Source organism: Tinamus guttatus, unplaced genomic scaffold (genome assembly GCF_059628265.1).
Source record: "Tinamus guttatus ecotype Peru unplaced genomic scaffold, ASM5962826v1 Tinamus_guttatus_pri_ptg000079l, whole genome shotgun sequence".
In the NCBI taxonomy this organism is placed as follows: Eukaryota; Metazoa; Chordata; class Aves; order Tinamiformes; family Tinamidae; genus Tinamus; species Tinamus guttatus.
The window spans coordinates 5,835,345-5,862,697 of record NW_028288613.1 but is presented as its reverse complement, the minus strand read 5'-3'; the positions used below and the strand labels follow the sequence as shown (position 1 = coordinate 5,862,697).

The 27,353-nt window shown below is 37.8% G+C and overlaps 1 protein-coding gene across 1 annotated transcript in view; it reads right to left on the bottom strand.

Moving 5' to 3' along the window:
• The window catches only part of PDZD8 (PDZ domain containing 8), a 49,561-nt gene extending 22,957 nt beyond the window's left edge, over positions 1-26,604 (bottom strand). Inside the window, exons 1-3 of the mRNA XM_010226032.2 lie at positions 25,731-26,604; positions 10,831-10,953; positions 8,119-8,221 (exon numbers count right to left, since the gene is read on the bottom strand). Coding sequence (XP_010224334.2) covers positions 8,119-8,221; positions 10,831-10,953; positions 25,731-26,578 — 1,074 coding nt within the window. The 5' untranslated portion in view covers positions 26,579-26,604. The remainder of the gene's footprint in view (positions 1-8,118; positions 8,222-10,830; positions 10,954-25,730) is intronic.
• Between the last annotated feature and the right edge of the window lie 749 nt (positions 26,605-27,353).

Sequence of the window (27,353 nt, the reverse complement as noted above, 5' to 3'; positions counted from 1 at the left end):
GTTTTCCAGCTTGGCTGATTTAATGTATACACTTCCTTAGAAAGGATAACTTCATCTGCAGTTAATACATAGGTCTCAAATCCAGAAATGATAGGGAAATACTTGCTGTACATAAATGCATGCAAAATTAACAGCTTTGTCATGTTTTATTTCTCATATTCCCAAAGAACAAGCTGTACAGCTCAAATGGATTTTGGCTCCATATTTCACATAAGGATCACCTGAAGAACAGTTTGTAATGTAAACAAGCAACTTCACACACAGTTAAATAGGTCACTGATATCATATGGAGTATGTACATATTTACTTGTACTTTTCACAAAGTGTAGCAGATTTGAGATTAGTTAAAATCACTTGGGGAAGGGGGAAGATATTTTTAATTTAGAGGCTGCTGTATAGTCTATGATATGTTCCTAAAAGAGATGCATTTTAAAAGCCTAGGATCTGGAAACAGAAGATTTCTGCAATTCTTGTGACAGTTATCATCTTTGTAATTCCTGGTGTTTTTGTACAGTATTAATACAATCACTGATGAACTCCAGATAAGCAAAAGCAACTTGCTCAAGCATAAGGAGTCATTTATCATATTTCTTAGGTTCTATGTCTTTAAATGCATGAACAATCTATTAGCCACAAGATTTTTGTTTAAATTTCACTGAAGAATTGAAGTTTTATATAGATAGAGTATTTTTGATGATGGGGAAGGGGAAAAAGTTTACAGGTTTCCAAAATAAGCTATTTAGATATGAGCAACTTCACAACTGTTTTTATACTGTAAAATCTAAGATATTCACTCTCAGATTTCTAGAGGGGTTTTAAGGTTTTGTTTTCTTCCTTCAAAAAAAAAAATATATATATATAGCTTCAATTAACAGCAAATGAATCTGATACTGGTTTGAAACTGAGCACCTAAAAATGGAAACAGATGACATTAGCAGAGATCTGAAGATACTTACTTTTGGTTAAAAGATTTCTAAAGACATTCGAAACTCAGAAGCTATTTATCTTTTCTGAATTGTAATGAAGGTAGACTTTTAGCAAGCTGCATTCAGGAAAATGCCCCATTTTTCAAATGGTGATTCACTACTGATTACTTACTACACACAGGTGTCCTTTGCAGAGTACCAGTCTGCTGTATCTAATCTTAATACTCTGGACTGACCTTTCAGTCACTTCATTTGTATGACAAATCAGCAATTTCACTTTTGATCCCCAAGGCTTTTCCACAGCAATTGCTATCCTGCCTGCCTATATTACGTGCTCTAACTGCCATCATCAAAGGTATATGGAGAGCACGCATCACTTGCGGCATAAACTGGTTGCTTCTACGTGCTGAAGCTTCTTTTATTATTGCTGCAGGTATTTTTGGAATGCTTGGTAGTCCTTTTAAGAGAACAGAAAAACCACTTATCTTGCAGCAATATTATGTGTTTGGTGGGCACTGTTGCTGAATATGACAAGATTTCTCTCCTGGTGTTCTAGCCACAGTATTCTAGACAGTGAAACTGAAAATGACCACAGAAATATTCCAAACTCGATTCTCATTCACTCGGTCTCCTCCAGATGTTCAGTTCCACCCTGCAAGACCAATGTTACCACAGAGTAACATTTAATTGTGTTTAAAGAGGGAGAAAGGGAGAGAGAGAAAGGAAGAAAAAAGTTATTTTGAGGTAACGTTCCATTGAATAAATACGACAAACGTAAGGCACAACTCATGTACCAACACTATTATCTTGATTCCAAGAATGCAAACTAGTTAACTCGCTTGAGTTCATAAAAACAACAACCTAAAAGACACCTGGAGGAGGTGGGGGTGAAGGTAGGCATAAAAAGGAACTGTTACACCCCTTCTTACAATAACCTCTTGTTAGGTGCTTATATTCATCCTCTTCTTAAGAGGAGATCTTTGTGGATCTTAAGACAAAAGTCTTGATTTTTGAAAGAAAAAAAAATCCACATCAGACTTCTGAAAACGTGAAGTTAGATTTCTAAAGAGTTTTGCACCTGCATATGCAAAACTCTACCACCACCACATCCCAAACCCAAATATATGCTTTCAGAAAGCATGTTTTCCAGAAAGCAAACTTCCATAATTCATTTTTGTATCAACATTTTTAAAAAGAGGAAAGGCCTGAACTTGCCACCCTTCCCATCATCTTCCCTCTACCCTCACCACATGCAATCATCCCCAGTCTGAGCTGCTGGCTGGCTTTGCTGGAGGACTTTGGAGAAGAGGACACAACAGGAGAGTTTAGAAAGTCATTCCAGAAATACACTGAATTACCCAGAGTCCGGTTTGTTGACTCTGGTCAATAAAACCCTGTTATCTCTCATACAATAGGCCATACTGTTTATGCAAACAAAGTTAGCTTGCAGGCATCGCCCATCTATTTATTTAGCTAGATCAGCTATCACTGTAAATCAAGTTCTTTACAAATGAGACACACAGCTGCTGCAAAATCTACTTAAAACTCTTTCCTGCATTCAATATTTGGTCATGCAATAGAACAGATAACAAGAATACAAAAAGAAAAAAAAAAGTGTATCTAATGATACTAAAACAGTGTCGCTCATCTTCGCTCTTCCTTAGAAATGGTTGCAAATTCCCTGTACTGTCTACTTAAAAATTTTATTTTTAATGTGAACTTGTATTTAAACTAAGACAAGAAATATGGTATACCCACTGGGTACTGTCAGTACTGTCTTCAAAGGTGAATTCACCCAACATCTTCCAAAGGGCTTACACTTTTTCATTATTTTTTTTTTAATAATCACAGAGAGGCAGTGTTATGATTAGAGTGCAATATCCTGCAAAATATGAAGTTGGGAGCCCCTTTGAACAGAGATCACTGATAGTAGCTGCGGCTACAGCTCAGTTACGAGCTCCTGTTTAAATCGCCATTACACACCTTAAAAACAACAGATTTATTTTACTATATAAGAAAAATACGTATCTGAAGAACTTTTTTCCCCCCCTCAGAACCTGTCTAACACAGATGAGTTTTGTTTATAAACTCAGATTTAGTGCAGCCTGCTGGTAAATGCAGTAAGGTGTGGGGGGGCTCTGCTTTCCACCACTGCAGAAAAATCACAGGAAAAGCTTTCTGAAGCCTGCTGTCCAAATGTTCAAATGTTTAGCAGGAGATAAAAAAAAATCCTGATGGCCTTCAAGTTTATTTGAAAGACGGATTACAGAATATTACGTAAGACACAAATCTCAGAACTATTCCCCATTGTATTTACAAATATTATCAAATTTTACAAGACCATGAATTTTCATAAAAAGTGACATTTTCAAAAAGCTTCTCCTGCTTTAATCCTCCTCCTTTCTTTTGATAGGATTAAGTTCTGAAATCGCAGACTGTTAAATAAGCAGACTGAAATGCCAGCTGTGAGGCGTTTAACTACTTGTATTTACAAATTAATGTTTTACAGTTGCTTCAATTTTGACATTACAGTTCAATATCTTCAGGCCATTCATTTCAGGAGGTGCTGAATTTGACTTACATTTCTCATTTTACATTTGTATATTATTGCATTAGAATACCTTTAAGTTTCCCTTAAACTGTAATAAAGGAGATTTACTTTTATGAAAGACTGAGAAATATCCTTTTGCTTTTAAAGTGTCCCACCTAGTTTATCTACAGCAATATCAACATTACTGATAAATTTTCCTGCAAAAATACATGTGGTAGTGCAATCTCCCAGAAAGAATGAAGATCATGACCTATAAACGTATGTGCACACGTACATGAGCCCACACATTCAGAATGCAGTATTTAGAGATGGACGTCACTGGTCTTCCCTGTCAATTACTCCAGTGTTCAGCACTCAATGTGCAGAATAAAGAGGGAAATTTGCAAGTTGAGTTCTTGAAGTGATGGGAACTTATCTTAATTGGGAAATTATTTCTGTTACATTATTTCATAATATACCTGTGGGCTTCCAAGACAACTAAAGCAAACAGAAATCTGTATGTGCTACTGCATGTAGTGTTTTAGAGGAAAATACTTACTCTGGAAAACATGAAATGCAAACTCTGTATTTAAGTTTATATTTATAGAAGACAGAACTGCATACATAAAAACTATGAACACAAAACTGTAGCTGTTCCTACAGCACCAGCTCAAATACAGTATTAGTTAAAATGAATATAAAGATGTACCATAACTCCAGTTCAATCCAGATTATTTAAAGTTCACTACTTCAAGATTAATAGCAACTTTCTCTTGTGGTTTTCAACTTCTATATAGAAGACAGACCAAAGAAAATTTGGCATAGATATGTTTTATTTTCCACCACTAAGCAATCTGTGTAAAAGTTAGAAATAAGGACTGCTTTGAGTTATCGGCATTTTGTATTTGTTGACATGTCTAATTTCTACAACTAGCAATATCTAGATATCTGATGAGGCACATCATTTGATGTTCTACAAAGCAGAGGAGTGAAAAACAAATAGTTTGAAAGTTTGGAAGAAACTGGAACCCAGGAGACTGCCTCACGATTATTTTCCATAACTGTAGCATTACTTAAGAATTGTGATCCCATTCAGCAGTCCAAGACAACAACGGGAAGAGACACAGATGCCCACAGAGAATGTTCAAGAGTGTGCACATGCATAGGTGATCTCCTAATACTCTGCATTCACACCACCAACAAAAAGCACAGACTATCTGCAGTATATACACACCTCCTGGCTATAAGAGCAAGCAGAACACAGCAGTCTACTGACAACAGCTTCTATGGGTCACGGAAGACTAATTTACCCATCAGAAGAATCGGTACCTACAGAAAGTGAGCAGGTTCTGCTTAACCTGCTGGTCATGTTCAGGAGTTGGTAGGAAACAAGATTTCTTATTTCTGGACAACTACATTCTTCATGCACTGCTTTCAGCACTGCTGCAGTCACAGACAAAAGTGTCACCCCTCTCCATACTGTGAAAAGCAGCATATCTGGAGAGCAGTCAAGGCCCTGCAAGTTTAACACAGCCAAGAGTCCCCTCTAAAAAATGCAACCCAAGGAAAACCCAACAATTCTTTCATGTTGTGGAGATCAAACCAGGGTTTATAACTTTCGTCTCAATGGACACAATCATGAAAAGTCATGATGCCACTTACTTAGATTTAACACCTATACATCTAACTACCTGCAGTGTACCAAAATTCCTGCCCAGCAATCTGGTGCTGTCTAGCAGTCTAATTACTACATCTTATTCACACATAATTTAAGTTTTGCATAGCGCTGTAGTGATTAATGTTAATTCCAGCAGCATGTACTACTAATTAAGTTATTTAACAATGTTTACATATTTCACACAGGAATGTGCCAAATCATCTCTCTGAAGTCTTACTGCTGTTTCGAATTGATTTGATAAACACTTACAGGCATAAAACACCTTTGTATTATAACAGACACTTCAATAATGCTTTGGATATGTTCAAATACACAATCTGTTTTTCAAACTCAATTGTATCATCTACAAATATTCCATAAATAATAGAATCAGATCAAAGTCTCACCAACATTCATTACAAAGTATTAAACCTGTCTAATCTCTTATCACTGCTGCTAACATAATAGAAGAATGAAAATGCCACAGTATTAAGCACAGAAAGTTCTCAGAATTTTCCTCAGGGACACTGTGGAACGTAGGCCAAATCAGATTATGTATTTTAATGCTAATATGACGCTTTTACAAATTAGATAGTTTTAAGCCAAAACATATTTACTGTCCACTTCCATTGTCTATCATTCCCCTTTAGAATAAAAAACAAATTTGGAAACTAACAACTTAATCTCAATCATTGCACACAACAGCATTAAGTGAAGGATTTAATATTATGAAGATATTAAGTAATGTGATCAGCTGCCTTATGATTAATATTGCATTATAGCTATAAGTCACAGAAAACATTAATAAGTACATTTTTGTTTGGAAGACACTATTTTTTCTTTATAGTAATAGTGACCTATTTAACATTCATGCAGTTACAGTTTCTCAGAAAAATAAGTTCCATCATTAAGTGTGCTATCAACACTTCCTATTTTGCTGAGGGAGTTTGTAAGGCTCTTGCCACCCAGCAAGATCTCCTGATGTTTTATGAATTAACTTGCATATTTAACCTTTTTTTCCTGGGGAGAGAAACTTCCGTCATTTCGCTATGTCTGTTGAATATAAATGGAGAAGCAAGGTAGTTCTGCAAATTGCTGGTTCTCCCATTTCCTTATTCTACTGTGTTAGGATTCTGAGATGCAGATTCTTAAGGCGCAGATGCTCAGGCCACCTGTTTAGTCACCCGGAAGCCAAGGTTGAGCACAACAAAATCGTGACACTGATAGCAGGTCCCTGGTCTACAGATTCAGCAATTCAGATCAAGGAGTGATCTGAAGAATGCTCTCTGGCAGTGTTTGGACAATTCTTAGTGAGGGACTAGACGTAAGATAGATAAAACTTCTGTGCATTGAGGCCTGGATTTACAAAAGCTTCAGACATTTTAAAAACTTGTCATTAGGGTTTAGGAATTCAAAGAGAAGATGGATTATTGAGAGTCTCACCCTAAGTGCTTTGGTATAGTTTTACACAGGAGTAATTCCTTTCCAATCGTCATTAGTCTAGTCCTGCTGCCATCTGCTGTCACAATCACAGTGTCACCACACACTACGGAATGCTCACAACCACATGAGCATCAGCAGTAGCGTCAGGAATGGGTAAACAGGAGGTTGAGACAGACCCAACTGACTGGTCCTGAACTGTCATAGGCTTCTGAGATGAAGTTTTGCTGCGGAAGCAAGTTTTAAGCAAGCTCTTCTCAGAAGCTTCTCACTGCACAGAGATTCCTTGCTGATTCCCTTCCTGCCTCTCCCATACTTCTCTCAAAAACCTAATTGCAACCAAGTATTTGTTCTTGCTAAGAGAGGAAGGATGAATCTATACTGCCCCTTCAAGTATTTCAACTGACTAAGAGCACAGCACCTAGGACAACAAGAATAGGCCACTGTTTTTGTTGCTCATTCACAAAGTCTTTTAGGCAAAGGTAAGTTGAAAACAAGCATCACAGCATCCGTCAAAGTTTTCAAAACAATGCAAAATGCATTCTTTTTAATTTCATAAACTGGATAGGATGCTGAAATTCTACATTGTTGTCACTCCACTGGGAAAATGACCCTCATTTCCCAACAGAGCTTCAGTCTGTGTTCCACGGCGCAGTAAAGACAACAGAAGGTACGGGGCTTAAAGCTAGGGGCCCTCAAAGCAGACAGTAAAATTTAGAATGTACAATAATTTTATTCCACTAATTTCTTTGCATACAAGGGCTTTTTAAAAAGGTTTATAAGACTTCACTGTTCTGTTACAATGGGCTTATTACTTTTTGCTCAGGGTAAGCTCAGTGCAGTCTGATGACTAGCACAGTATTGCTACTGTGAAATTTAAAGGCTGCTCTAGTAGGGAGAAGAAAAAAGTCTCTCATTTCCACACAAAAGGCAGAAATGCAATTTGTAGGCTGTATGCTGCTAAATTGCATGTTGTCAAGTAGGATAATTAGTAACAGATTAACTTACAATACCACTAACACTCCTACTTTCTATATTTGCAGACACGTATAAAAGTATTTTTTCTTCAGCAGACAGGGTAAGTTTTATATGCTCCAAAAATTGAGCGGTCTATGGAAATTCCCTCTGCATTTCCTCAGAATACAGAGGAGGGAGATAAATAAATGGGTTACTCTGATCACACATGTCTTCAACACTCATATCAGCCTGGAATGCATTGCCCAGTGAGAGAATCCTATTCCCTATATCTAAACATTCCTTTTTCTCCTCCAATAACTGGGCTATTAAATGTATATTTCACACTATTAATTTTAATGCAGACAGACAGTTGATAATTTAAATATTCAGGCTAGGTATATTTTCAAGCACGGTTGTGATAATTGAACATGCAGCTATATACACATCCAGGTCAATTTGACAGTTAAACTTTGTATTAAAGAGTAAACAAAAAAGCATAAGGGACTTTTGCTAAACTATCCACTGACAGTCCAAAAAATACCTAGAAAATTGCTTTCTAGGCAATGTATTAAGAACAACAGATGTACTGCAAAACGCCAAGACTTTACCGTTTTAATAGAACTCCTTGATTTTTCTTCCCAAACATTGCTGCTCAGCTCCATTGTGCAGTGAACATTTGTTTCTCTTTCATAGGATCCAAATATAAGTAACCTGAAATAGGAAAAAAAAGATATCTACTATCCATCTAATATATTCCACATATCCTAAATATTTTAAACTCATCCTTCTCCATACCTAGTCTCTATTGCTATATTCAAGGTATACAAACACATAAGGAAGTGCATGTGAGAACAGACAAAAAAGGAAAGGCACTGCCACCCTCTAGTGGGAGAACTCTATAATGGCCATTCCAAATTTTTAGCTGGTTAAAGCATTTAACAGGCAGTTCAGTGTTTTCCCACCAAAGAAAGAACTTGCCTTTTCCTTTTTTTTTTTTTAAAGCAGAAAAACCTTACGCAGTTCCACTCTCAGAAGACTCGACAGAGATCAGAGTCAAAATTCTACAGGTGTTTAAGAGTCCATTTCACTGAGATCCTCCTAAATATGATTTTTTTTTCATTATATTCAGAGAAAACAAAAGTGTGTCTTCGTGAATGTCTCCGTACTGCAAAAAGCTCTTCAGGTAAATATCAGTACTACGAAAGCAAAAAAACTAGCAACTCTAGGATATAGCACTAAAGTTATACACAGCAGATCTTATAGTAGCTAAACTCTCAGACAACCCTCTTACCCTTTCTAGAAGGGTCATCAAGGGGCTTTTTTGTCTCTTAAAAGTTTTTTTCTATATACTTCTGACATAGATCCCTTCTAAGCTTTCATCCAAAGGATCTTATTTTGAAAGTTACACAATCCTTGAATTGATACAGGAACAAAAGTTGGTAAAGAAAAAACACATCAACTTTCTCTGTTCATCCTGATGCTCTTAAATATTTAACTAAGAAACATTATTGATGACCAAAAAGTGCCCAGCTTTCCAGACATGGAGATATGCACTGAAAATATACTTAAAAAAACAAGTTCTATATACTTCCACTATGACAATGCTATCTTCAGCTTGGAACCTGAACACAGAAGAAACAGCATGCTGTTACAAGGCTGTTACAAGAGGAGATGGAATACAAAGTCAGCATCAAAATTCCTGCTCTGAATTGTACATAGAAATCACATAATCGGATCCCATATTGAGATGGGATATAAAAACCTCCCAGGATCCTGAGCAAAGATGAAAAAACTCAAAGTGATCTTTTATTTTATGAAATTGGAAAGATATCCAAAAGAAAAACCACTTTCAGGTAATCCGTATAGTTTAGTGGTGTACATTAGGAAGTTACAAACATGCCACTATGAATTCTCTCAAATGTAAATGTAAACTACACTATATGCTCCTTCTGGTGTATGCCCAAAGACAGGTGAGCTCCTGAGGATTTTGTGACCTTGCAGCATCATTAGATAAAGAATTATCTTGAAAGGAAAAAAAAAAAAAAAAAAAAAAAGAAAAAAAGAGCTCCCAGCCATACAGAACTATTCTCATTTTTAAGATTCAAGGATGAGTCTGAGGAACAGAGAGTTCTGGATGGAGAAAGCACGGTGATAGAGCAGAGGTCTCTATGCAAGAGATGGGAGGGAGGAAAAAAAGCTCTGTTTCAGCACACAGTGCTTTGTTGCAAATGAACACCTGAGGATGACCCCAATAACCTTCACACCAGCTCACACATGACAGGGATGAAAATGGAAGAAGTTCTGAAATTGTAACCTTCGTGTACACTGCGTATTTTGTCTACTCTTATGAAATTCTCTGTGTGTCTTTCAGCTTTGAGGTCACAAACACCCTCAGGTGCAACCCCAGGAAAAATATTCACCTATATGAGGATTCTACAGACAGCAATTGCTTAAGTCCCAAAAAAGTGTCCCAACATGTGCAGGATCTTAGGAATTACTATAGTACTAAGGGACAAACCTTAAACGTGCATGAATGCCCATATCCAATTTTAATGCACACATCCAGAGACTGCAACATGTATAAAATGGCTGGATGAAGTCACACATGAAGTTTAAAGGTCCGAGAAACCAGTAACTGCATCCTCTGAGCCACCTGACAAGCACCTGCGTTTGCTCTAGTACGTGCACACAAGGCTAAAGCAAACATCACACAAGTGGCTCCTCCAGCAACATGAGCAGGCAGGATAACTCGTTCAAAACTCACTGCAAACTCGAGCTTGCTTGATAAAGATCAGGATGATCTGAGAGGATCAAAGACTGCAGGCACAGCTGGGATAAACCAAAATAAACCAAGGATTCAAAGAGCCCTGACAAAGAACATGCCAAAACCCCACACGCCTTTTCTTCAGCTTTAAAGAGGATCACTAGCTTTCAAACGCACTCTTAAAGTCTCTTATTTTGTTAATTAACTAAATACTTTCCCTGGCTTACAGCATGTCACAATTGCATCACTAGGTACCGTGTCATGGGCAGATTTTCATAATTTGATGTGCTGAAAAAAAATATAGATTAGACTGAATCCCTCCCAGAAAACAAAAGAATGGCAAAACATGCCAACAGAGAGTCTCAGAAACTTACTGCAACTTTTGTTTGTTCAACTGAGCAGAGCATTTTTACTTAAAACTATACATTTCTTGATTACAGCTTACTCACAACACCAAAGTCACTGTTATCTTCTTGTATGACAACAGGCTTACAACTATAATTATTAATTTAAGAAAATATATGTGACTAAATGAGGAGAAGACCACAAAACATACCTTGTACATTCAATTAATGTGACTTTTAGTCGACCTTCTGCCAATGGAAAATCCTGTATACAGAGGTCTCGATCTTCATAGTCATCAGGTGATAGTACTTGAAATGGAAAAAATGGCTTAAACCTGAAAAAAATAGAATAGACTTACAATAATGCAAATATATAAACAGAATAGATGCACAGAATTTCAAAAACATTAATAAGATCAACTATTACTTAAAAAATAAAGACAAAAAAAGTGCTATTTCTGAACACTTACTTGTCAAAGGACACAGCCAGAAGCTAAATCTGCTCCTTGAAGACAGGAGACTGGGGAATATGTAAACACAATGACTATTTCATTGGTATGAATTATCCAAGTATTGTATTTACTAGTGAAGATAATTTTAGGGAGAGAAAACAAAAACAAAAAAAAAAAAAAGGAAAGCTGAAGTCCTTTCACAGCCAACATCTTAACAAGTCTTAACATACTAACATTACTGGCTTATTTGATTTAGAATATGCCAACTTAAAAAAACACAGTTTTCATTTTTAAGACATTATTTCAGCATTGAACACAGCTATGATCTAAAGGAAGGAAGGAGCAGGGGAGGCTGCACAGCTGCAACCACATGACATGATAAAGACACACACAGTGCTAATAGTGAGGGGTACAGCTAATTAGAATTAGCTGTAATTAGAAAAATATTATAGAATCTGCATTAATATTTATATGAAGAAATTGGAAAAACACTTCTGGACTACATCATCTTCCCATTTTTATTTAGTGTTCATTTCCATCACTTGTCTGTGCCTTGTTTTCCATTCTCTGGCACTAATAGTCTTCCAGTGATTATTTCTGCTTAGGAGACCTACTAAGCACAGCAAATGAACAGCACTGCCTGCAGGATGTACTTGCCATTTCATAAGAAAGAAGTCTTTCACAAACCCTGCTTGCTTAACCATCATAAGCATCTGCTTGTCGCATTCAGAGATCACAGTGTGTTCAGGAAAGTCACATGGATCTGAACCGAAGGTTTCAGAGATTCAAATGAATAATCACCAAATAAATAATCAAAGGCCCTTTAACTGTCGACACAGAGCCTTTCGGGAGGGTGCCTGGTGCTCTGCTTCGAGGCACCTGGTTTTTGCACCAGCACAGGACACCAGCCCTCTCAACTTGGCACAAAGCCATGAGAAAGACACTTCTTTCTGTTCTGCTTCTCAATAGATACATCTTAGTCTTCTTTTTTTACTGAAATACAACTCAATTTCTAACTTCAATTTTGTTCTAAGTTTCTCATTAACTCTTCAAGGAGAAAATTGTTGGGAAATTGGTCAAATGAAAATATTCACTTTTATATATTTTACTCAATATTAGATTTTAAAGTCTGTACATGAAATGATTAAATGACACAATATTTTACTTTTAGGAAGATTTTTCCCCCCTCTTTGAAACATTAATTTTAGCCTACCAAACCCTGAGCTGAATCAATCATGTATTCCATAATCACATAACTATTACAACATGATTTTAGGCATGGAGAGAGGAAGGGAGGGAGAGAGAAAGAGAAGAAAGAGGATGTAATAGGTTATTATTACCTATATGAATTGCTATAAATACAGGGCTTAAAGATTTTGGTACTCATATGGTGGCTGCCTACCATAAACTGACTGCAAGGAATTTAACAAAACAAACAAACAAAAAAAGCACACACACACACACACCCCACCAGGACAACTTTTTTCACTATTAAAAACAAGACAAAAAAAAAAAAAAACAGTTGCTAAAATATTCCACTAAAAATGAAGATATGCAAAAACTATGTATGCAAACCACGGAGGTTTTATAAGCAATTCAAGAATGCTTTAAGTATAGCACACACTGCAATCTTTTGCTACAGAAATGACTGATAAAATAATGCTCAAGCACAAGCAACTTTATGTATAACTACTGCTTTGTGGCATTTTAGTTTTTTTTGTTTGTTTTTTAAATTTAAGGCAATTTACTGAGTTTGTACATTTCCAAAATTAGACATCAAGCAAGCTCTGAGAGATCTTAATTACATATTAGCACAGTGAAGTGTTGAGACTGCTTAAATACAAGATAACCCAAATTTATGATGAGAAAGAGACTGAAAAGCCTATTTCCCGCTAGGAACTAATGAATGAATACAGAGAAAGATTGTTATGCTTTGTAATATAGTAATGTTTAGTTACCTGGGGGGTGCATTGCAAAAATGCAGCAGGAGTCAGGAGTCAGTTTTCCTGTCAGTCTTCATGGGAGAGAAAACCTAAGAGCTACTTCACCTTCCCCAAACTGTCACCCCTAACTAACAGCACTCACTCTGGAGAGCACTTTCTTGCAGAGCTTTGGGTCTTTTCAGCCTAAGAACTATCCTATCAGAAGACAAAGTTTATTATTAAGTTGGTATTATATAAAGTACTACAAATTATAAAGTTAGATTCAGAAAACATTTCAGCAAGAATATCAAGGCATATTTGATATAAAAGGGGAACTAATTTTTTCCACATTTTTAATATTAAAAGTAGACTTTTGGCTAAGATTCCCAGTGACATAATTTAATGAAATAGAGATGAATTCTACTTCCATACCCTACATGTGACCTTTAGTGATTCACTCTTCGTGTCCCAAGTCTTCCTATATAAAGGGATAATACTTTCCTATCTCAAGTTCATTATTATAAGGTAAAACTTATTTTATTAATTACCTTCTGTAACTAACCCTGAACTTAGGCAATCACTTTCAGAGAGTAACAAGGTATACCACTGCATTTAGACCATCTTTACTGAACAAAAATCTATGGAGAAATGCCTAGAATTCACCTCATTGACAAAAAGAGAGAGAAAAAGAAAAAAAGAAAGCGTACCCTGCAAGTGAGCTGCTACTCAGGAAATTCTAAAAGAAACCTTGATAGGAGACTAAATAACTCCATTAATCTCAAATAGTATCTATCCTCACATCAACTGGGTCCTCATCACAGTAGCTGGCCAAGGAGATCTCGGATAGTTTTGGTAAATTACTCTCAGGAATTCAAGACTCTCAGTTGCAAACTCCAAACAAGAAAACGCGTAGTCTCTATTTGGCTGTCCGTACCTTTAAGTACTGATCCAGTATTTTTTGCTTCCTTCTTAACTTTAACCAGCAACCAAAGTTGCATGAGTTGGTGGACCTTAATCAGCAGAACAGAGCATAATAAATGCTCTGCAGTTGGTCCATTAGCTACATAAAACGCTTTTTATTTCTCAGGTTGTTCTTAAGAAATAATCATTTGGAGAAATTCTGGAATAACTGTTGACAATGTAACAGTCGAGAAATATTACCAAAATCTGCTTACAAGAAATATACCCTCTTACAAAGCATTCCCCAGTTGTTACCCTTGTCTCCAAGGCAAGTTTCCACTGCATTTTGATTAAACCACTTTTAAAGCAGAGCCTAATGCTGATAAAACCTTACTCAGCAAGGTCAAAAGGCAACATTCACATGCAGGTCCCAGATACTTGAGGAACCAAGTAGGATTATGCTAACTCAATCCGTATAACCAAAACGTCTCCTCCTTGCTTACAAACCTGTTATGCGATACTAAGCAAATAGCAGAAGATAAATTTTGCAAAGATAGATTTTTTTAGAAGGACTACACCATTTTTAAACCTCATTTGCCAAACGTTTGTAAACTCTTTTCCAAAGAGGCAAACCAGACATGTCATAGTTACTGGAAAACAAACACTGCACCTGTCCACCCCAAAAATCCTGTTGGGATATCACATGCTATCCAAAAAACAAAATAAAACAAAAATAACAGCCTTAAAAAGCACCTTGTACTAGAAGCATATAGTGTCTTTCTGGTTTGCTTTGAGGTTACTACTGTCATTTTACAGCAGGAAATATGTCAGATTATGTCAGATTACTAAAAAGTAATTAAGAAAATTATTCAATTATTATACAAGATTAAAAATGTTATGTTAAAATAAAGTAATACTTAGATCTTTAACTACAAAGCACAACAAAAATCTCGTCAGACACCGCCTACAGTCAGTAAGTTGTTTTCATGCTAAAGATTTCTACACATCCTTGATGCCCTATTTCCCAGGGTTACTACAGTGGCAGTAGCACCAAACTCAGAGTATCTGAGTTTATTATCAGCATTTCGCTCAAAGCTGCATTTGAAGAGAAGAAAAATACCCTCATTCAGGTGTTTTCGGATCCCGGAATAACCATATTCCTTACTGTTCACGTTCTATGAAAAGACACTCACCCTGCTCTCTTCCAAACTCCTTCCACCAAAATAAATAAAAAACCCACAAACTTTCCAGCTGCTTGCACCAAGACTATAATTCAATGTTCTACCCTAAAAAATATCTGGCCTACATTAATACCAATTGGTATTCACAACTGCAGGATTACTGTTTTGTGGGCTACTTTTTGACTCATCTCCATCAGAGCAGAAGAGACTTTTATACCTTGGGTTAGCTTAAGCCACTTGGCTAAATTAACTGTTCCCACCAGCACCTTTTTAACTGCAATGCTTTTGGTTGCTTGAGAAAATCCACCAAGAAGAAAAACATCAAGCTATCTGGACAAAGATATCCAAGAGCATACATGTCTCTGTTCAATTCATCCATTGAGAATTATCCAAAAAATCACAGTGCATAACGGGTAAATAAAGAATAAACTTAAAAATAGGAAATGGCCTACTGAAAGTTTTGATCACCATAAACAGAAAAAAAATCATACTTTTTTAATGAAGGAGGCTAGAATTTTGCATACAGCATTAGTTAAAAAGTGAAAACATGTTCCTATTAGAACTTCTGGAAAATTTTTAAAGTTATTCTCCATTTTTGCAAAGAAAGTTTGATGTAAATGTGGCATGTACAGAAAAAAGAAAGAAAAAACCTGATAATCTGTTTCAGATCACATTAATCACTTGTATTATAAAATTTCCAGAGCAATTCTTCTGCCATAAAGATAAAATAGTCACATATATGAATGTTCGATCAAATTATAGATTTGTATTATGTAACACTAGCTGAACAGTTATAATAAATAAGGTAAAAAAGACCCTAAATCTCAGAAAAGCTCACTAGTTGAAAACATCAATATCTTTAGCATGAAGTTATTCTGTGTGCTAAAGTCCTCAAACATCATTTACCAGAGCAAAGATGAATGAATCAACTAGTCCTAGCTTTACCCACACCAGTAAAAGTAATTCAGTTTACAAATAGCCTAACCACATTACAATGAGAGAGTGGGTGTATTTTCTAGGAAGTTTAATGGTAACATCCTAATCAATTTTAGCACTCCCTGTGTTATGCGATTTTCTCCTACAGACATGCGGCATGCTCATACGCTTAAGGTCTCAGTCTACTATCAGTTCCTTTTTAATCAAGACAGCTAAAAAAAAAAAAAGGCAGAGATTCTTTTTTTAGGCATTCAAAAACATTATGTGGAAAAAATCATCTATCTTCAGACAGTTAGATAAGTTTTATACACGTTGCTAGCAAAATGCAGCAGTATATTTAAAACAATTTATTCATACAGTAAACATACGTAAAAAAAGGTATCCTTCCATACTGGCAGCAGGATACATTCAGTGTATTACTCTTCAGAAAAATAGCAAAACCACAAACAGCTGTCTGTTCCTGTGAAAGAGCTGCATTTGTCTACTTCAATAATATTTTCCTCCATAAGAAGGTTTCAATCTCTGTGAGAATTGTATCACAAAGTAATCCTGGTGAGAGAGATGTACTAAGTTTAGTTCATGACTCCTCCACAGAGGTGGAAAGGTTTTATCCTCTGCTCTAAACACTGGACTACATCTACGGGGAAATTAATAGTAACTTCTCATGCAGCTTTTGCAGAATCTAGAAAAACAATATCTGTCACTCCTGCACAAAGTCTCTCAGGCAGTGCTAAACCAAAAGGGAAAAACATTTTTTAATCTGATCTGAACTCCAGATGTTATAGATTTCACAGGTTTACACCTCACACCACCTAGTTTTAAAAAAATGTACACACTACAGAAGTCTCTCTCCAATTTATATTTATCTGGTCACTTTTGCAGACACAGAAGAAGATGCAATTCACACTCCTGAAGCTTTCCAAAATGTTTGAGCCTACCCTCCAGACTGGGTCTAGCATTTTTCAAAGCTATGTGATGGATCACCTTAAAATATCACATTGCAAATAGCAGCAATGGAAGATCTGCCTCACAGGTACCCCAGCCACCCAGGCTGCAATGGTGGGGAGAGTTAAGAAGGGGGAACACACAAAGCTTTCCTGCCAACTGTCCCCAAGCAAAGCTGTCACCATTTGTGAAGCAAGGCATTTTAAGGAGCCTGTGCTGTAAGTATACAGGACTAAATAATGCAGAAACTCAGTGTGAGCTGGGTGCAGGGCACCCCTGCTGACAACCAAACACAGGGAAGGAGTGAAAAATTCATTAACAGGAAGAACTTCCTGCACTTCCCAAGTGCTGCAAGGTCACTGGGGGCAAGTTGCACAGTTGTGACTTGTGATTACATTTAAAAGCAGCAGCTGCTCAAGTTACCATGATAATCAACCATAATCTTAATGATAAACACAACGAATTTAGGTATTTTTTCTAATTTTTGTTCCTTTCAGAAAGACAGGGAAGTATGAGTTTCTATAGCATTGTTTTAAAATCAATACTGCTGACTAACAGTGCTGTTCTCATGCCACCTCCGCTTGTACTCTGCCAGGCTGCACTTGGCAGCATTATATGCTTTCATTTTTTGTTTATTCTATAATATTGCCATAACATTTATTTTTAAGCAAGTATGCAGATTTACTCTGAAAAACACACTCTTATGACGTTTCCAGAGCTATACTCCACTTCCACTGTTCAGCTACTTCAGAATCATTAGCCAAGCCAGATCAATTATTGCAGTGATTTCTGCAATTCTCTGAAGTCTTCCGCAATGTTGCCACAAGATCATGGTCTTCAGTTCCTACTTTTCCTATTTTAGGACAGGCAAACAGGAATAATGCTTTAAGCCATTTACTATCCAAGTGACACTTACGTTAAAAGCTCTTTTAGTTCTTCCTACACAATGCCTTGCATGCCTTGCATTTAAAATACCTCAGTATTTTTGACAATATAACTGAAGTTTTATCATCTTTTAAAACATGTTATATATGTGATATTAGATACTTATAGTATCTAATTAGTTTCCTCATTTCAGTGACACTGGTAAACAAAACATAATCCTGTGACATTATAAAAGCAGATCCCAGTATTAGTATAAAAGCTGATAATATTTCTATATATTTCCTCCAAAATTGGTGTTTTCATGAGAATGCTCATAACAAAAACATGAAGGAATGCTGTGTTAACAGTGTTCTCTCTGTATAATTTTTTTATATTTGTATGAAGCTTGCACAATAAGGTAATTGCTCCCATCTATCAATTATAGTACCGGATCATTGTTTTCTTCTTGACAAAGGCACAGTTGGAAGTCATCTTGCAAAGGTTTTTGTACCATACAGGTAGCTAATATTTTCTCTCCATAGTTTTAAATCAAGCAAGTGTGAATGTCAGCTGTAAACACAGACTTATATCAGGCAAATTCATAAGATTTCTGCAGGAACGTAGAATAAGTAGCTCACCACAGTAACCCAGCAGCAAGGAAGGACTAACTACAAGACTCAAACTGGCAGTCTGAGACCAAGATTCCCATTGATTTGATCTCCACACTGGTGTCTCACCAACTACTCAAACCCTTCTCCTCACCCAGGCTGCTTCAACACCAGAAGTCATTACCAAAGGAGCTGAAATATGTATTTTATATATACACATATAAAAACATAAGATTATCTTATGTGTTACTACGTGTTAAAAAAAAAAAAAAAACCTGCAGTATAAGAGCTACCCACTAAAAACAAACAAACAAAACTGTGCCTCTACTCTGAAACTCTCAAGGCTTTCATCAGAAAACTAATGTTCAGTTTTATGCGACAGGCAGGGAATATTAGAGTCCCACCACCTTCTCACAGAGACTAAAGATCATTAAGCAGCTTAGACAGGCAATTCAGAACAGTCAAACTTCAGTGCTTGAAAGTATCTATTTATCTCCAGCTGTAAAGGTGGGCTCGGATCCCAACCCAGATATTTGTTAGATACCTGCAGTTACGCAAAGAAAGTAAATCCCGAGTCCTGTATTTACTTTGAATTAAGTCACCTTTCCAAAACATAGAAATGCAAAATAGTAGTAATTTTTATTAAACAGTAGCGAAAGACATGCAAATTATACAGAGAAGCCATTTTTCTGACCTCTGCAAAGTATTTGCTCTCACCAAACTGTAAGCATTTGAGATCAGAGCTAAGGAAAACAAAAAACCAAGGTCTCTGCCAGCACATGCAGAACGTTAGGAAGCAGGAAATAAATTTTATGATATTTTTTCAGAGCCCTCACTCACAGCCCACATTGTCACCGTAGGACTAAAAGTAAGTATTTTTAAATCAAAAATGGGAAAGGATTTAAACTAAAGAGGTAATTTTCTTCTCATTGTAACTGCACAAAGAATCCTTTATACCCGGTTTCAAGTAAAAGATGTTTGAGGTTTTATTTTCCCGTCAGGCCAATTAACATTAAACCTTATTGGATCACCAGCTGCATCAAACAGAATAATCACCAAAATTAGGCTTTTATTTTAAGATGTTTTGTTCTCAATTATACCTCTGGTCACCTAGCTTTGTCACTATCTTTACTTAAATGAGTCCTATATTACTTCCTCAACCTTGAAAGTAAAATAAAATAAAATAAATAAATAAAAACACATTTTTTTGACCTAGTCATAGGAAAAGACTTTCTCTTTTACCCTAAAGAGCACAAGTGTCTACTAGGAAGTGTCCAACAAGTAGTCAGTATTTAAGAAATGCGACTTAATAGTAAAAAAATGTTTCAACTCGGCTTCCTTATGGAAACAGACCCTTCCAGCACAAAAGACCATAATATTTTGGAGGTGGGGAAAAAAGGGATACAAGGTTTCAAAACCTTCCAGAACCAATAGTTTTAGGAACTAATATCTACATAAAACAGACCTGCATTTAATCTGAAGACGTCTATATTTAGTGACCCCCTAGACACAATGAAGAGCAGTATCTGAGGCAGAAAGATCCCAAAATAGAGTAAAAATGTTCCCTTCTGTGCAAGCAGAATCCTCAAAAAAAGTTTCTGGGTTTGGTTTTATTTTCTGTATGTCAAGTTTTTTACAGATCCATTTAGCAAAATCCTTTATGAATATAATGCACAGACAAGTTAGTTATGAAGATAATCTTCCAACAGACAGATCTAGTGATTCTAGTTATCACTGCTTTGCCAGTAACAGAAATCTCTGTACCAATACCACTCAGGACATTAACTCTGGAACAATTTGAAGTACCATGCAAGTATCAATGTTTCTTTACCATCGGTTTTCTCAGAGCAGAAAAAGACTCAAATTCCATTTCTCTTTCCACATACCACAAGTTTTACACCTACAGTAGGTAAAGACATGAGAAAATGTGGCCTTTTTAAAATTTTAATACCTTCTAACAGCAACAAGTAAATATTCAAATAGGTATGTCTTACAGATTAACTAGCAAGAAGCTGATGTTGAATCCAGAAACAATCCAATCTATATATATATATATATATATATATATATATATATATATATATATAATCTCCATACCCACTTCCTTTGCAGAAGCTGTAGCAACATTAGGTTTCCCAGACCTGATTTTTGAAGTCACAAACGCCCATAATCTTAGCTTCTTATGAATAATATATATTTTTACAAAATTGATACTCTTTACAAGACCTTCTACCTTATGAAGTCATTATTATTATAGGAAACACTTCAAATCAATAGCTACTTATGTTATTTCTTGGCTTAGGTTCTGCCATAAGGAAGAAATTGCTATGCAACTCTCAGAATGCATTCTATAGCAGTAATTTAAAATAGGCTTGCCTAATAGCTTTGCTCACATCGTCATTTTCCCAGTAAACTTCATTACAGCCTTAGCTTCAAAATTAAGCATTAAGCTGGTTAACATAACTAACAACACTGCAAATGATCCGTTCGTGTGATGATGCATGTCAGAAAGGGCCTCAAGAGGTCATCCAGTAATCCCTAGTGAGATGGGGTCTATAGAAAATTAAGAAAAGTATTCCTGTCTGTAATAAAATGCATTAAAGTAAAAATATGCTCTCTCAAAGATGCTAATACACATCCAGATCTATTGCTTATTTATTGTAACATACTGAGAAACTAAGTACCCCTAAAAAGCGGAAGTCACTGCTTAGGCAATACCTAATCTGCTTAGAATCTAAATGGATGAACTTGTGAGATAGCAAAATCAAAAAAAAAAAAAAAAAAAAAAAAAACCACCCCACAGCTGCCTTCAGATTTTTAACATAATTGCTGGAGAAATAACAGAGTAATGACATTTTGGAGGAAGATCAGCCTGCAAATACTCCTCCCACCTCCATTTACATGCACAGGAAGGGCTTTGTGTCTTCATTATGGCAAAGCATATTCTGATTGTTTAGAAAGCACAAGAAAACAAAGCTGACTCTCTGAAACCTACACAAAGAAAAATGAGAACCAACTCAAAACAACAGAACTGCAGCTGTTAGGAATATACACCACATCAGTACTAGAAAACCTCGCTTAATCATTATATTCACATACTTGAAGTGATAGGAAAAAAAAAAGACAGAAAAAAAAAAAAGGTTGTCACCAGTAAGTTGCTAAGTATTAGGTCAGTGAACAAGGTTCGTTCACTAGAGAGCACGGGTGAATCTTGACACCTGTGACAACACAGACAAGTAGGGTACACACCTAAAATAGTCCTTGTTTGGTTCCCTTAAACACCAAGCACCTGACAATGCCAGTAACTGTTAACTATTTTATCCTGCCATTACAAGGCCAAGATACAGAAAGTTATAGCCAATATGAAAAAGTCTGTGATAGTAATTTTGAAAAACTGTTTTGAGATCATACAAGGAAAAAAAACTTAGGTTGGATTCAAACAACTAAACAAACTCTGCTGCCTGCTGCTAAGTAGTATCTACCACCACGATCTAGTAAAAGAAACCTACGTGAAAAATCCAGGATCAGACCAGTTTGCATGAATGCGCAAGGCTCATCCAGGCTGGTTCCAAAGAGCGCCAGTTCCCGGGACACACAGACACAGTAGCAGAAGTAACGAGAAGCATTAACTAGTTACTAAAAAGTGATGACACAGCCAATTTTAAAACACAGGTGAAGACAAATTAATCCTGAATCAATAATAACTAATATTTAACTTAGATTCATTCTATTTCAGCAACAACTTCTCTTCCATGTACTTAGCAATTCCTACTATAAAAAATAGTTGCTCTTCCACTGACTGGCAATTGCATCTAAATAGATGTTTTGTCAGATATAAGTGCTTTTCTTCAAGAGCTTTAAAAAGTTATTACTTTTAATTAAAAGTTTTAAAATTAAATTTACTTTTAAAAGTTATTACATAATAAATATGTTGTTATACTAAAACACAAACTACTAATTTATTTAGACAGTAACAAAGCACACCCTTTCTTTCCATTATTAGATGACTGTTTGCATGGAGAAACCTGGGCATAATACACTAGACTAATTTTAAAATGCACTTTTCTACATTGCCTCCCCTCAGACACTTGCAGTACATCAAGAATACAGGGTGTCTTCTTCCACTTTCAAGCTACAGTTCTGCAAGTTGCACAAAGTCACTCTTAGCAATGAATTACAAAAAGATGATGATATATGGTCTTGCTAATTACAGCTTTGTTGCATATAATTTTGTTCATGTCTGGGAAAAACGCAAGAGCATGTGTGTAATTACTTGTTTGCAGAGACAGACAGTACCTGCATGAAGACACAACACATGGCTGATTTTTTATGCAGTATTTTACAAATAAAAAAGGGGGAGAGAAATGTCCTGTTTTACAAAAACTTAGTTATAGAATGATGAGGATTACTCACTACTACTAACTGTTCTCTTTTGCCATTCATTATCAAGCAGTAACCCTCTAAGTTACCTAAATACAAAAGAAAGAAAATTGCATATTTTTAATTATACTTGGCAACTTGAAACAAGATAAAACTTTTTTTGTGGACTTCAATCTGGAAACTAGCAGGATAAAAAAGACCTCTTTTGAGCAAGGTCAAAGGGGAACTCTTTGTATTGCAAATGCTTTTGTTTCCAAGATAGTAATTACTGCTATTCAGAGGGTTATTTACAAAGTTACTTGAACAAGTGCAGGGAGACCTCAGAAGAGTCTTGAACTACACAAGGAAGCAAACACTTATATACTTAAACAAACACAGGACATAATAAAATGGGGAGAAGATAAGCTCATTCACTGTGCATAGGAAACTTAAATTTCATGTAAGGTACAAAGGTTACCAGGAGATTGTGAAACTTGCCCAACTTCTTCCTGTACGTTCCTTGCTAAAGAATGTACAAGTATGGCCTTAGAATATCAAAATCCCAAGCCAATGCACTCTTAAAATAAGTTGTGCTCCTTAAGCGGGAGTTGAATTTTCCAAATCAGTTCTCCACACTGTGTAAATCACTCTGCCTCAATTCCCAACTCTGCTCTAACACATGTGTGTGTTATTATTACCTGTCTGTAATGATGCTTCACTGTGCAATAATTTATAAAAATTCATTTGAGGCAGACCGGTCTAGAACATTTATTTTCAGTCTGTGCTCCACAAATTCTTGGGCAGCTCTGGAGAGCTAGAAGATTCAGGGGTGATAAAAATTTAGACTTATGTTTCTCATTTATGTAAGGCTCTATTTCCTATACTATATATATATATATACGAAGTGTTAAAGGCAGAGTTCGGAACAGTTAGGCCACTCATGACCCAACCCTCCTTCCTCAGAATAATTTCACTAATGTGTATTAAGCTTAGCCTCCTGCCTCCTCTGTACCAATACAGTGAGGTCAAAATTACATTCTCAGAAAGTAGTATAAAACTTAAGGTTTAAAAAGTAACATATACAAGGTTGGACAACTTCAGACACCTGCCATGCTGAACAATAAGCCTACTATCTAGCATAAAAAACAGCTAAGATGCTACAATTTCTTCCAAGCATTCCCAAATTCTCAACTCCTCAAAGCTTAGAGAACTTACTAAAAATAAAGTTAACTCCAGTTTATACTTCTTATGCTGTTCTTAATATCTCCTACTCATTTCTGCCCCAAACACTTCTTGCATTTTTAACTTCCTTCTGGCTTCTTGTCTCTAAATCTCTTTAATATGCTCATGGCTCACACCTGCCTAACTTGTTCTTTTTGGTGAAAAAGGTGGAGAAATATATGGAACATCCATTGTCTCTGTCCTACTGCCCAGGACCATCTCCCCAAGGAAAACTGATGACATCTTCCTCCTCTGCCTTAAGGGGAAGAGGATGTCAGCACTGCTAACACTGGCACGCTGAACTTGGGAGTGTAAACAATATTTGCCCTACTCGCTCCTTTTAGATGTACTAAAGACATTCATTCTGACATTATTATGGTGCTACACCAGCCCATCCTTTATGCTCTTTTACTCAGCTTCTAGTTTCATACTTTTTGGGAAAGAGTGAAAGAACAGAAGCAAATTCCCTTCTGACAGCGTCCCTGCCGTCCAGAGCCTTCTGGAGGGCAATTCAGAACCTCAAAATCTGCAGCAACCACCGCACTGCTACTAACTGCCCATTTCAGCCTTTCCAAATCTTGGATACTTTTCACATCCACTTTCAGGCAATCTCATACAAATTAGATTGCTGAAGAACAGGCTGAAAAGGCTTTAATAATCATGTTATTGCAAAGCAAATTACACTTCACAATCCAAATCAGCATCTTCAGTTACTCATCTCTGGGGAAGCTTAGGGAGAAGACTTATTGCAAAAAAATGTGGTAAACAAAAAAGAAATCCTTACTGAACTAATACAAACTACAAACAATGAACAAGAAAGAAAAGGAACAAGGTACCTTAAGAGTAGCAAAACACAAGAAAGAAAAACAAGGAAATACAGTGAGAGGAAATCAGGATAGAATCACATAAAGATGATACCATTTGCTACTTCAGATAGAGATTTATCACCGAGTTCTGCATTGAATGCAATACATACAGTGCAATTTATACTGAAGTCCATATGATTATAAAAGTTGTTTACTGAAGAGAAAAAAAAAAAAAAAAAAAAAAAGAGGGAGAGAGAGAGAGAGAGAGAGAGAAAAGAAGCTCCAGAAATTTACGACAATGGCAATACAGTTCTTGTCAACTTTTAGATTTTCCTGAAGTTATTGAAAAAAACTTATCAGACAGGAAAGGCAGAAGACAACATCTATCATGAGATTCAAAAATTCTTTCTAGAAAGAGTGTTCATTCCTTCCTCACACTAACTAACAGAAGCAAAGCTTTTGTAGATGAGCTACCTTAGACAAAACTTGTGGCTTATTCTTATCAGTGGCTGTGTTTCAGAGAATGATACCCCACACCCACGTGCTGCCCCACAGCACCACACTCCTTCCTTTTCTATGCTCCTACTGCTAGACACCTGACAGGCTCCTGAAATTTTTAATATCTACTATTTCCACCAGGTATACGGTATATGTAACTTAAGGCACTCAACTCCTCTGTGCATCAGTTTCTTCACCTAACATAAATGGAAAGCCACACTTACTTTCAGGGAAGTAATACCTGATATGAGAAGCAGATAGCAGATAAGTAATACACAAATACTTCCATTACATGCCTGTAAATATACCAGTAGAAATCTCTTTTTATCTACTAGGTACATGCCTTTTGTCTCTTAAGAATATGACAGAAAATTTCCTACATTCCTCCCAAAACAACACTGAGAGGGCAACGCCTCTTACCTGATTTTATAATTGGGTAAGGTGTGTTTGCGCTTAATGACTTTCTTGAACTGGTTCACAATGATGGAAGTGAGCTGGGGCATGGGCCTCCCTTCAAACTGGGACTTCACCTCAAAGACTATCACCGGGTCATCCATAAAAGAGAAGGACCAGTGCGTGAAGGGCAGGCGTGTGAAGACCAGCTTCAGCTTGCCCATCACCCGTGAGATCTTGACGAAGAGGTAGGCTGACTTGCCGAAGACCAGGTCAGCATCGATGGCCAAGTGGAAGCCCCCGTTGTACTCCAGGTCAACCTCGAAGCCCAGCTCCTCGGGGCAGCCTTCTTCATTGCAGACCACAGGCCGAATGAGCTTGACTGTTTTGAAGACGGGCAGGACATTGCCCAGAGAGACGTCCCGGAGGCTGAGCCCCTCCAGCATCTTCCCTGTCATCTTGGTCTGCAGCAGCTCCTCGAACTCCACCTTGATCTTCTTGGTGACCCAGTTCCTGACCAGGGCCGTGTCCCTGAGCTCCCTGAAGAGGAAGAGAAAGATGGCATTGAGGAAGTGGCAGGTCTCCTCCTGGGACGACGGAGCCGCAGGGGGCTCCTGCGGTTTGGCGCCGGGCTCCGCCGGGGTGGCCGCAGCCGGGGCCGGCTCCGAGGGCGCCGGGCCGCCCGCCGCCTCGGGCCCCTGCAAGTAGTTCCGGAGGCTGCAGTCGGAGGCGACGCGTGAGTAGACGAGGCCGCCGGCAGCTCGGGCCGCGCCGGGCGGCTCCGGCTTCTTCCTGTAGAGCAGCAGGAGCTGGAGCAGGAGCGTGAGGAAGGAGCCGGCGAGCGCCGAAAGCAGGATCACATAGACCAGCAGCATCCTTGCCACGCCGCCTCGCCGGGGGCCGCAGCTGAGGGCGAGCGCTGCCCCGCGGCGGCGGCGGTTTAACGGCTGCGCCCCCAACCGTTAACGGCCGCGGCCCCCCGCGCCGCTCCCAGCGCGCGCCGCCGCCGCCGCCTCATCCGGGTCCCCGCCCGCCCTCTCCGCGGCGGCGGCGGGGGCGGGGCGGTGGCGCGGCCCAACCAACCGCCGCGCTGCCTTCGCCTCCGCCCGCTCTCCATTGGCCGAGACGTGGAACCTCCGCCGCGAGCGTCACGGCGCCCAGCGTGAGCGTCATAGCGGGGCGGGGCGGCGCGGCGCCTGCGCGGAGGGGCGGGGCGGGCGCCCGGGCTCGTGGTTGGGGTCCCGCCGCGGTCCCGGTTACCGTCCCGGTCCCGGTTCTGTTTCCGGTCCTGCTCCCGGTCCCTGTCCCTGTCGGTGCCCGCGGGCGCCTCCCGCCGTGCCCGCTCCATGGCCCGTACGCACCTGTTCGGCCACTGCCAAATATAGATCTACATTTAATAAAAATACATGGACCTTAAGAGCGAGCTCAAGAGTGTCTTCTGTCGCAGTCGTGCAGGAGGTGGCCTGTGTCTCCACAGGGACTGCAACCCCGTGGAGGTTGATTTAGTTTCTTGGAAACTAAATTAGGTAGATTCTTTTTTTTTTTTCACTAAAATTGTCATGGAGCAGGTTCAAGGCAAGACTTGACAACTGTTGGAAGCTCCATGGTTTCATCAAAGCCTCTTTTCTGTTTCCTGTTGACTAGAGATGT